The sequence below is a fragment of the Bidens hawaiensis genome, unplaced genomic scaffold, assembly GCF_021521415.1.
Source record: "Bidens hawaiensis isolate Kalapana, Puna unplaced genomic scaffold, B.hawaiensis_p1.1 tig00045340_1, whole genome shotgun sequence".
NCBI lineage: Eukaryota > Viridiplantae > Streptophyta > Magnoliopsida > Asterales > Asteraceae > Bidens > Bidens hawaiensis.
In genome coordinates this window covers 77997-94023 of record NW_027505935.1, presented here as the reverse complement: position 1 = coordinate 94023, position 16027 = coordinate 77997, and the positions used below count along the sequence as shown (strand labels likewise).

General features: G+C 43.4%; 1 protein-coding gene across 1 annotated transcript; it reads right to left on the bottom strand.

Annotated features, from left to right (window-relative positions):
• Positions 1 to 11417: 11417 nt before the first annotated feature.
• Positions 11418 to 15151, bottom strand: LOC143616023 (uncharacterized). The gene is made up of 6 exons (XM_077088992.1): positions 15011 to 15151; positions 14254 to 14690; positions 13914 to 14191; positions 12545 to 12737; positions 12133 to 12445; positions 11418 to 12044 (listed from the first exon to the last, which is right to left on the bottom strand). The coding sequence occupies exons 1-6, from the start codon at positions 15149 to 15151 to the stop codon at positions 11418 to 11420; spliced, it is 1989 nt and encodes a 662-aa protein (XP_076945107.1).
• Between the last annotated feature and the right edge of the window lie 876 nt (positions 15152 to 16027).

Below are 16027 nucleotides of genomic sequence, written 5' to 3'. Positions count from 1 at the left end.
CTTCGTAAGAAGTTCTTTGCTGTGTTTAAAAGAAAATTGATCCACCCTTGGAAAATGATATGTATAACTGACTATGTGTGCCTAACTAGTGAAGTTATTAAGCTTAAAAGGCTTTAGAACAGTCATTGTATGTCATGGTAATTTTAATGGTGCGTAAAAGTGTATGTGATACTAACCTAAATTTACTCGAATTTAATGTGGAAACTCCTTAAGAGTTTTGCATGTCTTCATACACATCTTTTCGAAGGATAGGCAGAAAAGCAACTACCCAGTCATACACGAGCCCGTGAGTGTTCTGATTCCCGTGAAGAAAGCATTTCAAGACACTGCAGTGATCCAGATTCGGACTTGCAGTAGTTTAGTACTCCGATGAAAACTCTTATGTGTGATTAAAAAAAAAAAAAAAAAAAAAAAAAAAAAAAAAAAAAAAAAAAAAATGTACTTATGAGAAGTAGTGACAATAAACACGAGAACCGACACTTCTCAAGATTTCTCAAGTTTGGAGTAAGAAGAAAACGGGAAGCAGACAACGAGTATCTACAAGTTAATCAGACACTATGGGTCGAAGTCAATTCGGGGTGACTTGGGTATAGCCAAATACGCTTTGAGAATAGATAGAAGGCATCATTACCTCTGAATTGTTGCCAACTTAAATTTTTGAGCTTAACTGAACCTTAATCCGTATCACAGAAACAATGAAAACCATTTAAGTTATTACATGCTTACAACCTGTTTCTCTATGTCATAATACAGCCAAACACGGATCCAAGTGACAGTCACATAGTTAGTATGATTCCTGTTCGATCTTTTCTAAAACGGAGTGGTCCCTGACTAGACTGAAATTTGATCCCTTATTTCGTTAAAATTTTATAAGTATTTTCTGTTTTTGTTGTTATATTTTTATTGTTGGTTACTGGGTCTTGATCATTTTTGTTTAACTCTTTTTGGTAACTTATAAGATATATTCAAGTTTTTTCAAACTGAAAGGGCTGTTTTTGTAATTATCGGGCGAAGTTGTTGAATCGGCGAAGTTGTACTTAACTTCGCTTAGGCGAAGTTAAGAATAACTTCGCCTGAACCAACTCAGCCCTATAAAAGGGGTTTTCTACAGTAAAATTTTTTATTAACTTTTTTTTTCCGCGAACTTAACCCTTAAATTTTTCCGGCGATCTTAGTTTTCAATTTCGATTTCGATCTTGTGTTCCTGTGTTTTCTACTTTACTTGTGGTATGTGTTGTCAAAACATCCTTTCATTCTCTTTATAATTTTATCCGGTTCGAGACCTCGGGTCGTCGAACACTCGAAGAACCCTCGAAACCAAGGTTTTCGACCTCACGTTACGTGTTCATGGACGACCTTTACGTCCATACACCATTGAAATATGATGTTCTTCTTGTGTATATCGTTTAATCGGTCCAAAAACATCGGATTTCGACCTCCGAATCCGAACAGTCGCCGTTTCTGTTTCAGGCGAAGTTATGGTTTTGGCGAAGTTAATCTCAACTTCGCCAGACGCTTAAGTTCGCCTAGGGCGAAGTTATCCACAACTTCGCCTGGGCGAAGTTAACCACAACTTCGCCGTGGCGAAGTTATCATCAACTTCGCCTTGGCGAAGTTATCCACAACTTCGCCTTGGCGAACTTAACTGTAACTTCGCCTTGGCGAAGTTATCCTTAACTTCGCCTATATCCTTTTCTTTTAACTGTTTTGTAGACGAATTTACTGATGAAGCGAAGTTGTCCCCAACTTCGCCTCAACTTTAATTTCGCCTGTGTATCTTACATCACAACTTCGCACTTGCTACACTGCGAACTTGTGAGTTACGTAAAACGTCTCTAACTTGATTTGTTTTGTGCAGATATGGCTGCAGTTGGAGGAACTGGTGGTGATGATGGTGATGAGCAACGACAATTCTTTCCAGCTCATAACCAATACATTACTTTGGATCCTGACGCACGAGGCGTTGACGACTACAGGGAGATTATCACATTTCTCCAGAGATCAAGGGTGTTTCACGCGATCACTAATACACTACCCATATCTCTGCCTAACATACAAGATTTCTGGCAGACGGTGTATTATGATTGCAGACCTGAGCCTCCGGTGATGCGAGCAAACCGTCAATGGTCAAAACATACAGTTTTCTTCGGAAGACATTCGGTTGGCTCTGCAGTTCGGCAATGAGACACGAGACGACCCAACGGAGTTCGTAGCTCCTTTCCGTGACGGAGCATACTTGAGAATGGGTTATTCGGGTCCGCTGGGGGACTCGCAGAGGAGGAAAGGCTTTCTGCTGGACCAATGGCGTTTTCTGATGCACGTGTTAATTGTGTGCATGTCCGGCAGGAAAGCAGGAACAGACGGGATGGGTGCGACGATGCAATCTGCCATGACGGCCCTGACTTACAATCGTCGTTACTCTTTTAGTCAGATGATTTTCTATGAGATTGATCGTCAGAGACGGGCGACGGCGCGAGAACGATTTATCATGTATCCGCGATTTCTTCAAATGATTATTAATCATGTCGCTCCGTCTCTACCGCAACGGCGCCCTATCAGATACGTTGAGTGCGTAACAAAACGTATCTTTGCTCAGTGCAGAACGTCGAGCACTCGAAGCAACCCTGAACGCCGTCCAAGGCATACTCCACTGTTCGGGTATCTCATTAACCCGGAGTATGTTCCTGCAGGAGGGGACGAGTTCAGGGATCCCCAACCACATCAGGCGGCAGCACCTCATGCTGTATCAGCTGCGCCTGTTGTCACTTCTGCTGCTGTGCCAGCTACTTCATCGCAGGCTGTGTCTGCTGCTGCAAACATTGATCTGGATGCTGCCTTCAGTGGACACGGTCTGTTCGATATGGATCTCTCGGGTTCTCAGATTTTGGGTACTACCTCAGCGGCTACTTCGGTAGCTGAAACCGAGCTGGATGAAACATTTGCTGAGGCCAGACGGTTGTTGGTGACTCGGGAGAGGATATCGGGTAAGCGGCCGAGGGCTGTGGATGAGGATGAAGATGATGAAGATGAGGAAGAGGCAGTCCGACTTGTGCTGAAACGCTCACGTCGAGAACGACAAGGTATGGCCACTGGAGCGGGGGAGACTTCAAGGTTCGTACGATTTGCTCCGCCTGCCTTGTCAGGTATGTCTCTATTGCCTACTACTGCACAGGTTACTACGGTCGAGGCGTCGGCACCAGCAGTTGTGTCGCTACCCACCCCAACTGGTTGATCCCCCGGTGGTAGTTGCACGCTTCGTCGACTCAACAATTACAACAACTGCAGGGTTACCTAGTGTACCACCTGCGGTCACTTCAGCTGCTACTTTTCCACCAACTCCATCGCCTGCTTCAGACTCTGAACGGATTGCTTCGCTGGAGCGTATTGTTGCTGAACAATCGAAGACCATTGACCGCCTGGTGGAAGCCAATCAAATCCAAGCCGCCCTCCTGGTAGAACACGGACGAACTATCGATGCCTTCAAGGAATTCTTGGCATCTCAGGGGGAGACGACTTGCAGGGGCGATGAGTTGAGGACAAAGAGACGACAAGATCATGACGATGATCCCAACGCACCTTCGGGTGCAGGTGGTGAGCTGCCAAGAACCTCTCAGGATCTTGGGGCTTCCACAGCTGAGGGGGAGTCAACTGATGCAGCGGGTGATGATGTTGTGAATGTTGATGACGATGCTGATGTTGAAGACGTCATCGATGCTTTGAAGGAGTTAGATGAGGAGGAGGTTGATGACTTTGTGAATGATGATGACGATGATGTGTTGCCCGTGGAGGAAATTGAAAGGATTGGAGAAAATATTGATGTGGTGAATGTGTTGGAAGAAGGAGAGATCGTGGATGACGCAGTGGAACATGAGATTCCAGCTGTTGAAAGAGCAGATTTGGGAGATGAGAATGTGGTAGATGATACGGTATGGGAGGAGCAACCAAATTGGAAAGAAGGGTGTGCTCAATGGTTTGTTAAAACTAAGAAGCCTGCAGTGCCAACAATGTTTAGAAAGACGTATAATATAAAGGGCTATGCAGAGTCGAAGAAAGGTATTATATGCTGGTTGTACGACAAAGAGTTGAAATTATTTGTGATCAAAAGGTACGACGGCATTCAATACTTTAAAAGATTATTGAGATCTCTAAACTCCCTACCGGAATGCGAGGTGAAAGAGTTAGCAAGACTGGGGCTAATTAACAGAAGTAACGATAATATGGCGAGAATTATTGAAAAGATCGTCTGGAAAAAAGCCATCAAAGACAAAAAGTTTGAACTGCTAAAGCCTCAGAAAGGAAGATTGATAGAAGATAAAGATAGGGGAATGAGGGCTGACGGAAAACCATGGATGGTTATGAAGTATAAACCAGTCCGACATCTGAAGGAAGTACCAATGAGAGTCATGCCCAAGAATGTCCTAACAGATCTGAAATGGTGGTATGTGGATTGCGAGACAGCTGAGGCGGTTATGGAAGATGAGGACGAACAAGAAGTTCTTCGGGTTTATGACCCGATGCATCTTGTTAATCTATCGCAGGCTGATCTGGAAGTGCTGAACAACAAGAAGATCTTCTACATTCCTGCTTGGAAGGATCAAGCGAGGAAATATCAAGGAGTTGTGTCGGTTTGTGTGAGAGAAGGGGCGCACGCGTGAAAGTGCAAGATTACAAGACTCAGAGATCAAGATATGAAGCTACTGCCAAGGGGGAGTCTGTTGGTACATGTTTGTCAGTAGTTCATAGTCTAGTATTTGTTATCGAGTCTGTAATATAGTTAATGGTTTGTTTATGTTTTGTTTTGTAAACTAGCGAAGTTATCAGCAAGTTCGCTATGGCGAACTTGCTGATTTAGCGAGGTTACTGACAACTTCGCCAGTGGCGAAGTTGTCGTGTTTAAATACACTGTTTCAGCCGAAACAGAAGAGGTGTGAGTTAGGGTTTTTGGTTACGCTTTGTTTCGTTTTGTTCTCTGTAACAGTGACTTACTGTCACGTGTTTAGTTATTCAATATAACGTATTTACCTTATAGCTCGTGTTCATTGTTCGTGTATTCAATCTCTACAATATCTACACTCGTACCTATATACGCAGGGATTCCGCACCTGCGTTGTTAGAGATTTCCCGTGTACGATCCGCGTTCAGGAACCTACACTTAGCGCGTCTGCTACCACATTCGCCTTTCCAGGGTGGTACTTAATTTCACAATCATAATCATTCAACAACTCCACCCATCTTCGTTGCCTCATGTTTAAATCCTTTTGATCAAATATATGTTGAAGGCTCTTGTGATCCGTAAAGATTATACACTTTGTACCATAGAGGTAATGGCGCCAAATCTTTAGCGCGAAGACAACCGCTCCAAGTTCCAGATCATGCGTTGTGTAGTTCTTTTCATTGGTCTTGAGTTGGCGCGAGGCATACGCTATGACTTTGTCTCGCTGCATAAGGACACATCCGAGTCCCTGATGTGAAGCGTCGCAGTAAACGACGATGTCATCCGTCCCCTCGGGCAGAGACAAAATTGGCGCGCTACATAACTTCTGTTTTAACATTTGAAATGCCGCTTCCTGATTTTCGCCCCAAACAAACTTCTTGTCTTTCTGAGTTAGCGCGGTCAGTGGTAGAGCTATCTTGGAGAAGTTCTCAATGAAGCGTCGATAGTAGCCAGCTAGTCCTAGGAATTGCCTCACCTCAGTTGGGGTTTTTGGCGCTTCCCAGTTTTCGATGGCCTTGACTTTGGAAGGATCAACGTGTATTCCTTTCTCGTTTACAACGTGACCGAGAAAATGAACTTCTCTAAGCCAAAACTCGCACTTGGAAAACTTCGCATACAACTTTTCTTTCCTCAACAATTCCAAAATCAATCTCAGGTGTTGCTCATGCTCGGCCTTGGTCCGAGAGTAAATCAGAATATCATCTATAAACACAATCACAAACTTGTCCAAGTATGGTTTGCACACGCGGTTCATCAGATCCATGAACACAGCCGGCGCATTAGTTAGCCCGAAAGGCATCACTAAGAACTCATAATGGCCGTATCTAGTTCGGAAGGCTGTTTTCGGCACATCTTCCTCATGGACCCTAAGTTGGTGGTATCCTGACCGTAGATCTATCTTCGAATAATAACTGGATCCCTGCAACTGGTCAAATAAGTCGTCAATCCTCGGTAAGGGGTACCGATTCTTGACTGTCAGCTTGTTCAGCTCCCTATAGTCAATACACATCCGGAAAGAACCATCCTTCTTCTTAACAAACAGTACTGGAGCTCCCCAAGGTGAAAAGCTTGGGCGTATGAAACCCTTATCCAATAGTTCCTGTAACTGATTGGATAGCTCTTGCATCTCAGATGGAGCTAATCGATAAGGCGCTCGAGCTACTGGCGCAGCTCCTGGGACTAAATCAATACGAAATTCGACTTGTCGCGGCGGCGGTAATCCGGGCAAATCTTCAGGGAAAACTTCTGGAAATTCGCGCACTACTGGTAAGTCTTCAATTCTTCGCTCATCTCCTTTCTTCTCTACTACATGCGCCAGGAAGGCGTAGCACCCTTTCCTTAGGCACTTGCGCGCTTTTAGGCACGAAATTAGTTTCGTCGCAACTCCCCTTCTTTCCCCTTGAATCGCCAAGGTTTCTCCGTTCAACAGTGGGACCCGAACCTGCTTCTCATGGCAAATAACTTCCGCGTGGTTCTCGACTAACCAATCCATACCTACCACAATGTCAAAACTTCCCAAGTCTATTGGCAACAAATTAATATTGAACCCGTGACCTCCCATGACTATTACACATTGTTCAGTTCTTTCGTTCGCGCATAACTGCCTACCATTGGCTAGTTCTATAGTATAAGGCGTGTCTAGCCTACTGCTTGCTAGGCCTAGGGAGTTTTTAAACTCAGCGGATATAAAACTTAGGTCAGCGCCAGTATCAAATAAAACAGATGCAAAATGGCCGTTAAGCAAAAACGTACTGGTTACCACATTCGGCTCTTCTTTAGCTTCGCCCGCGCCGATCACAAAAGCTCTCCCGCGAGCTTGGTTTCCCTTTTGCGGGCAATCCCGACTAAAATGCCCTGGCTTCCCGCATGCGTAGCAGTTGTCGCTCGCTCCAGCTTCTCTGACACGGCAATTCATCGTCTTGTGCCCTGGTCTGCCACATTTGGCACATTCGATTCTTGCGCATTCACCCTCGTGGTGATACTTGCATTTGTTGCACCATGGGCGAGGCCCGCTGTATCCTTTCCTTGATGGCTCCGCGGCTTGGATCGCGTAAACCCTTGCGCTTTCCTGCTTCTTGAACGGTGGCTGCTTGGAGTCGGACCCTCGGTGGTGAGAGTTCCATTTCCTCTTGGAGTCAGAGGTTCGCTGCTCGTTTCCGCGCGTAGTCAACATACCCGCACGGACCGTATCCCTTGTAAGGGTGATGGCCCGCGCTACCGCCTCATCAAAGGTTGGAGGCGCTGCGGCGTTGAGCGGAACCCTAACAACAGGAGGTAACCCAAAAATGTACCTCTCGATCTTCTTTTCCTCCGTGGTTGCCATGTCTGGTATCAACTGGCAAAGCTCGTTGAACCGGTTGTTGTAGGCGTCGATATCCGTTCCTACCATGGTGTGGTTCCAGAATTCCTGCTGCAGACTCTGGATTTCTGCGCGAGAGCAGAACTTTCTCATCATCATTTCCTTCAGTTCCTCCCAGGTTTTGTGAAGAGCAACTTCTCGCCCCAAGGTCTTCACTTGAAGTTTCCACCAAGACGAAGCTGCTTCTTGGAACATGCATGTCGCGTAAAGGACCTTCTGGTTCTCACTACATCCGCTAATGGAGAGAACTGTCTCCATCTTGTCAATCCAGTTGTAGAGCCCAATGGCCCCTTCGGTACCCTTGAATGGCCAAGGCTTACAGGCCATGAATGTCTTGTAGGAGCATCCTTTGTCCAAGGCTCCTGATTCGGGTTCTGGGGTCTCATTCTGACGACCCTGACTTGATTCGGCCTTGCTGGCCTCATGTGTCGCGATCGCTTGCGCGATTATTTCCGCGAGTTCCTCGGGTGTCATGGTAATTCCTTTGGCTTTAGTTGGAGGCATTCTCGCTTTAAAAGAGAATGAAAATATATTAAACTTAGCGCATTTACTCTGAGCACATAATGTTCTTTATCTTTATTCACTAGACACTGTGTGACCCGTGTTCCTAAGTGTGTGTATAGTTTCTTTTGAAAATATTTTCTTTGAAAAAAAAAAAAAATATTTCATGCGATTCCCCAACGGTTATAGTCTAGGTTAAAACTTCTTTTCCTAGTTCGCTATAACCAGTGCTCTGATACCAATCTGTCACACCCGGCCCTGAGCGGCGGAAACAGCCGGGCGCGCGCGAGTGGGGATTGATAATTAAGCACGGGCCATTGCAAACATTCAAAGATTTTCATTGCGCATGAAGTGTTTAATACAAATACATTACATTGTTTAAAAATTACATAAAAACATCCAAGTATAAAAACTGCTGAAGATTTCCACGCCATATCCCTTTGCGCGGCGGGAACAACCACGCGCATCGAAGGGATAGAACTAAAATCTTCCAAAAAGCTAGTTTCAGATGTTCAGCGTGAGGTGCTCTAAGTGTGACTCCATGAGCTACCTAGTTATCTCCTGAAAGACACGTAAAACATTTGAATCAGTATAAACTGAGTGAGTTCACAAGTTTTAGTAACTTGATAAATCGTATCGCGTCATAAACATAATAGCATCTTTGAAACACATGCTTAGTGAAACAGTTCTGAAAACATAATCCGATAAAAATCGTTCCGCGGTTTACGCGCGAACATTTCTGAGAACTGTGCTCGTCTGTGTAAGTGGCGCTGCCACTACGAGCGAAACAAGTAATACTGTCCCGCGGGTTACGCGCGGACACTTCTGAAAAATCGTGCTCGTCTGTGTAAGTGGCGCTGCCACTACGAGCGAATAATACCGTCCCGCGGGTTACGCGCAGACGTTGTGCCGGAAAACAAGGCGCTCGTCCATGCAAAGAGGCGCGACCCCTACGAGCGGGCTCAAACCCATAGTACTGCCCCATGACCATACTAGGCACTCGTCCATGCAAAGAGGTGCGACCCCTACGAGTGGGTGGATCAAACCAGCAGTCCCTACCCTTAGAGTTCCAATGGTAAAGTGATCACTTACTCGAGTTCTAGCGCACATACATCGAAAACCTTAGATAACCGTTCGCATTGCTCATTATGAAATATAATTTAAACACATAATCGCTTGCATAGCTTGTAAGTATACCATGATAAAACATTATTTAAGTACGTGTCCCTCGCCCCGAAAACAGTTTAAAAACAATGAAAACAGCGAGAATAGGGGCTGTGAGACTCACCTGTGGTTCTTGTTAAGGGATTAATCGAGATTCGGGTTTTCTTGGTGTTGGCCTTTGAATTGAAGGTCTAGAATACGATTAAGAAGTATATATATATTAAGATCAAGAAATAGGAGAATATAAGGGTTGGAAGGTAGATCTCAAGGTTATATTCTCGGCTTACCTAGTAACAGGATCGGATGATTGGGAGATGATTAGTGCAAGTTTGCAGTTCCTTGAAGTGTGTTTTGGGTGATAATTTAGGTTACATATTTATAGGCAAACTCAAGGGAACACAATCCCTTGCTTTAGGGGATTGTAATCTTTTCATATCTAGGGGTAATGATGATAAAGTATGGAAATTATTATTATTTATTTAAAAGTGGAGTAGTGGATAAAAGATTTTGATTTGATTTGGTCAGGACATGCAGGTCTGGGGTTGGTGAGAATAGGGTGGCTGACAGTTGACTTTTCATGTTACAGTGTGCTTTTTCAGGTACTTTTGTCCGTGTACAGTAAAAAGTGGAAAATCTCTGAAACACGCTACTGTTTCCTTTTGGGCGGGAGTAATCTCCTTACGTCTGGAGAATAGACTAAGTGTTCTGTGCGTATCACTTTGTGCGCATAGCTTTCTGCGTGAAGGACATTTCTTTTGCTGCGGGTAGGCACGTAACCTTCTCGCAGTTAGGGACATTGAGTTTCATTTGTAGATTCTCCAGGTGGTCTTGGTATTTCAACATAGTGATCAGTTATGTTGAAGTCAATTCCATCTTGGAGCTTCAGACAAACTAGCTCTCAATGTTCCCGCCATGCGGGGAGGTTAGTTCCCTTCCGCACGCGCATAAACGATTTAGGATGCACCAGCCTTAGCATCGTGCGGGATGGTCAACCCATTTAGACAACATAACGTTAAGGTACATGAAAACATAAAAGCCAAAACATTCGCGCATGGCGCATATAACATATGCCCACGCTGGTTCTTAACATGGTGCGCTCGCGCAGGGCGCACATAACAAATGCACGCGCTGATTCTAACATGGCGCGCTCGCGCAGGGCGCACATAACAAATGCACGCGCTGATTCTAGCATAGCGCGCTCGCGCAGGGCGCACATAACAAATGCACGCGCTGTTTCTAATATGGCGCGCTTGCGCAAGGCGCATATAACATAATTACCTAATATTTAGGTTGATTACTTGGTTTAAGGGATTGGGAATTTACCGGGTGTCACAAGAGAATACATGGCTCCAACTATTGTTTTATGATTAGTTATTTCTTTATTATATTTACATAATTCTATCATCATCATCATCATCATCATCATCATCATCATCATCATCATCATCATCATCATCATCATCATCATCATCATAGCGGTTATTTCAACTATTACCCCCTTAAAAAAATTTGGTCCTCGAAATTTGTATATCAGAATACGAATCCTTTCAGGTAACAAAAATGAAGGTTTCATACCGGAGAAAGAGGATGGACACCAATCTACACATTAGGAATCCCATTAGCGCATATTTGTACTTGTAATTCACAATTACCACGCATCCGTAATTGTTAATTACCTTACAACCATGCCCTAATAGTTTTTCCTAGAATGTGTCTTGATGTCATACGGAATTGACGGAGAATGGATCAAATAACAAAGCAACTATCGGTACGCATACCATAGTTTAGAGATAGGTTAGACTATATATATAAACACATAAGTAATGTAAGGAATTTAAAATAACCCCATAGTTTAGAAAATGTAACAGATCGGAGGTAGGGTTCACAGTTACCTGGACTAAAGGTTCTATCACTTGAACAGATTCGGATATGCGAAACGAACTGACTCTTCTGTTTCCCATGTAGCTTCGCGCTCTGAATGGTTCTCCCATAGAATCTTAACAAAAGGAATTACCTTTTTAGGCATAACTCTTTCTTGTTGATCCAAAATTGCTTCGGGTTCCTCCTCATACGAAAGATCTTCCTGGATCTTATGTAATGGATAACTATGACGTGAAGCGGATGGTAATTATATCCTCTCAACAAGGACACACGAAACACATTATGAACATGTGAAAGCTACGACGGTAACGCTAAGCGATATGAAACTTCTCCAATTCTCTCGAGAATCTCAAATGGCCCGATATAACAAGGGCTAAGCTTACCCTTTATACCGAATCTACGAACACCACGACAAGGTGATACTTTCAGAAACACTTGATCTCCGACTTGAAATTCGACTATCCGTCGGCGCTGATCTGCATAACTATTTTGTCGGCTTTGAGCTTCTTTTAGTTTCTCTCGAGCGACAACAACTTTGTTGTTTGTAATTTGGACTAACTCGGGTCCTTCAATGATATTTTCTCCTACTTCTTCCCAACATATTGGGGCTCGACACTTTCGACCGTATAAGAGCTCGAACGGAGCCATGCCAATACTTTCTTGCCAACTATTGTTGTAAGCAAACTCAACAAGGCATAAATATTCGTCCCATTTACCTGTCCACTCAAGTGCACATGCACGAAGCAAATCTTCTAAAGTCTGGATTGTACGTTCGGACTGACCGTCTATTTGTGGATGGAAAGCGATACTAAACTTCAAACGTTTACCCCAAGCTGCTTGGAAGCCTTTCCAAAAACGCGAAGTGAATCGTGGATCTCTATCTGAAACGATCGAAGACGGAGTACCATGAAGTCGAATAATTTCCTGAAGGAATACTTCAGATAACTTACTCATCGAAAATGTTCTTGAATAGGTAAGAAGTGTGCTGATTTAGATAGTCTGTCAGCACTACCCATATAGTATCATTCTTCTTAAAGGTATTCGAAAAACCTGTAACAAAATCCATCGAAATCTCGTCCCACTTCCATACGGGAATTTCCAACGGCTGCATTAAACCACTAGCACGCTGGTGCTCAATCTTTACTTGTTGACAAGTGAGACATCTACTTACGTATATGGCAACGTCTTCCTTCATTCTACTCCACCAAAAGTTTTGACGTAAGTCTCGATGCATCTTTGTAGATCCCGGGTGAATAGAGAATGGCGAGTTATGTGCCTCAGGTAGTAATGACTCACGAAGAGCGGAATCATCTGGCACACACAACCTTTTGCCACACCAAATCACATCATGCTCATCCATTCGGAATTCTGACTGTTTGCCTACCTAGAGGTTTTGCACTATCGCCCATAATTCGCCATCATACCTCTGTGCATCTTTATTTCGAGAGATTAGATCAGGCTCGATTTGCATTCTAGCTAGGTAACCGTTAGAATCACCAACATGAATACCGACACCCAATCTATCCAGATCATAGATTATACGAGGGTGGATTTGAAGACAAGATACGATACCAAAACTCTTTCTACTCAACGCGTCGGCTACTACATTAGCCTTTCCTGGATGGTACCGAATATTTGTGTCATAGTCTTTTAAGAGTTCTAATCATCTTCGTTGCCTCATATTTAGTTCTTTTTGCGTAAATATATACTTGAGGCTTTTATGGTCAGTGAATATGTCGCAAGTCTCGCCGTAGAGATAATGACGCCAAATTTTCAACGCGAATACTACAGCGGCTAACTCCAAGTCACGCGTTGGATAATTAACTTCATAAGGCTTTAATTGACGCGAGGCATAAGCAATAACTTTACCATGTTGCATTAACACGCAACCAAGTCCTTTCTTTGAAGCATCACTATAGATTTGGAAGCCTCCTGATCCAGAAGGCAGAGTAAGTATCGGAGCAGATATGAGTCATTTTTTTAATTTTTCAAAACTATTTTCTCGCTCCTCATTCCAAGAATACTTTACTCCTTTCCTCAACAACGGCGTAAGGAGTGAGGCAATGACGGAAAATCCTTCTACAAATCTTCGATAGTATCCAGCCAGGCCTAAGAAACTTTGGACTTCTGTAGCAGAAGTGGGTCTAGGCCAATTTGTAATTGCCTCAATCTTGGCGGGGTCCATCTTGATTTCTTCTGCGGATACTATATGACCAAGGAATGCAACTTGGTTGAGCTAAAAGTCGCATTTCGAAAACTTTGCATACAACTTTTTTTGTCGTAACGTCCCAAGCACTATATGCAAGTGTTCTTCGTGTTCTTCTTTACTCCTAGAATATACCAAGATATCATCGATGAAAACAATAACGGACTTATCCAAGAACTCGTGAAATACTCGGTTCATCAAGTCCATGAAAACTGTAGGAGCATTGGTTTGCCCAAAAGGCATAACCAAAAACTCATAATGACCATAGCGTGTACGTAAAGCAGTTTTAGGAACATCCTCGTTCTTGATCTTTAGCTGATGATAACCTGATCTCAGATCAATTTTCGAGAAGAACTGAGCACCCTGAAGTTGGTCGAAAAGGTCATCTATACGAGGTAGAGGGTACCGATTTTGAATGGTAATCATATTCAACTCTCGGTAATCAATACATAAACGCATGCTACCGTCCTTCTTCTTTACGAACAAGACCGGTGCACCCCATGGTGAGACACTTGGTTTTATGAATCCCAATTCTAGCAATTCTTGCAATTGCTCCTTTAGTTCCTTTAATTCTAACGGAGCCATACGGTATGGTGCTTTTGAAATCGGCTTGGCGCCAGGGATTAAATCGATAGTGAACTCGATCTCACGATCAGGTGGTAGTCCTAGTAGTTCTTCCGGAAATACATCAGGGTACTCGCAAACAACGGGATGGCTATCAATGCCTTTTTGGATAACAGAAGTATCTTTAATAGAGGCTAAGAATCCAGCACAACCATGCGATATAAACTTACGAGCTTTGAGCGCAGATATAATATTAAGAGTCTTATGGGGTACAATACCCTGATAAACAAGTTTAGGACAACTAACATCACCAAATACGACACGTTTAGAATAACAATCAATAGTCACACGATGACGGGTAACCAATCCATTCCAAGGATAACATCAAAGTCGGACATATGCATCGGAAATAGATCCGTGTTACACACAACGGATTCAATACGGATTGGACAATCTCCATAAATGTGAGTGATTACGATCGAATTTTCCATCGGAATGGAAATAGTTAGAGTGGGATCTACCGAGGTTCGTCTAATCGGAAGGTACTTAGTAAATGACAGAGAAACTATAGAGTGTGTTGCACCCGTATCAAATAACACATAGATACTATGTTCACCAAGCTGAAGGGTTCCAGATATAGTACCTTGAGCATTAGCAGCATCTGTAGAAGAAAGTGCGAACACTCTTCCCCTAGTGTTTGGTGGTGCAACTTTTCCTCCTGTAATCTTCTTAGTATCTAGTTTCGGACAATCTCTAATCATATGACCCATCTGCCACACCTGAAACATCCTCCCAGAGCTCTATGACAGACACCCCCATGTTTCTTGCCGCAAAAGTTACATGGAGAGCTTGTGGTTTGGTTTGGGCTTCCATATTGATTCAGTGGTTGAGCTCTGATATGTCCTGTATACGGCTGAATCTGATTTTGATCGGGTTTATGGTTTTGGATTTTAGGTTTCCATGGTCGTGCTTGATTGCCAAGGTTTAGATTTTCTTGAACCCTATGGTCCTGATGTTGTGTAGCGGTAGAGGATGATTGGACCATACTTTTCTTATTTTCTCCAGATCGAGACAGGAATTCTTTCCTCTCGAATTCAATGGTCTTAATGGCATCACCTACCTCAGTAAGATCTTTGAACTTCATAAACATGATTGACTTTCGAATGCGATCACAGACTGCCCATTTGCATTTTTCTGCCTGCTCCTGTGCTGAGCCTGCTGCGCTCCCAATAATTCCAGCCAATCTTGAGAATCGAGTCATAAATTATGAGGCTGGTTCATCATCCTCTGTCGTGTAGTAGCATACTCCCTTACGTATGCTTCTTTGTCAGCTGTAGAGAAATACTTCTCATAAAAGAGAGTACAAAAGTCGGCCTATGAAAGAGTAGCAGCATAAGTGTCTCCTCCTTTGACCTGTTTATGACCCTCCCACCAAGTTTGTCATCATCTTTTAGTTTGTAGGTGGCTAATTTGACTTTAAACTGTTCCGTAACTCCTAATACTTCGAAGATCTTCTCAATGTGTGCTATCCAGTTTCGTGCTTCCAAAGGAGTAGCAGCATGACTAAAAGATCTGGGCTTTTGTTTTTGGAATCTTTGGAGCCACACATGGATGCCTTCAGCAGTGGCATTCTCATCAATCACAGCTCCAGAATTAGGAGTAACATTAACGCGTCCTTCAGAACGAGTTTGTTGCATAACTGCCTCCTCGGTTTGTGCAACAAGGTTCGGGAGTATTCCGACAAAAGCTTGATTAATAGCAGAAACCATGTTTTGATCAACCGGAGTTTCATTCGAAGCCGAATCATTAGTTGCACGAGTGGTCTTGCGAGTTAAACGACGAGGTGGCATCTAAAAAGATGTCAAGAGGGTTAGAATATAAATCGGAATGAGAGAAAATAAAGATACCTAATGAGGTTCCTAACTTTAGATCAAACCTAAATATCTACCCAATCCTCACAGGTTTTATTTACTAATGCTTAGATTTTCTACATGAACCCTAATACCATAGCTGTAACACCCCAACCTGGATAGGCTGACGTGTCACAATGTACGGAGGTAAACGGAGACAAAAGACATAATTCCACTACTTCATTAGAGTCAAAAGTACATATTACTGATACTTCTAATACTAAGTT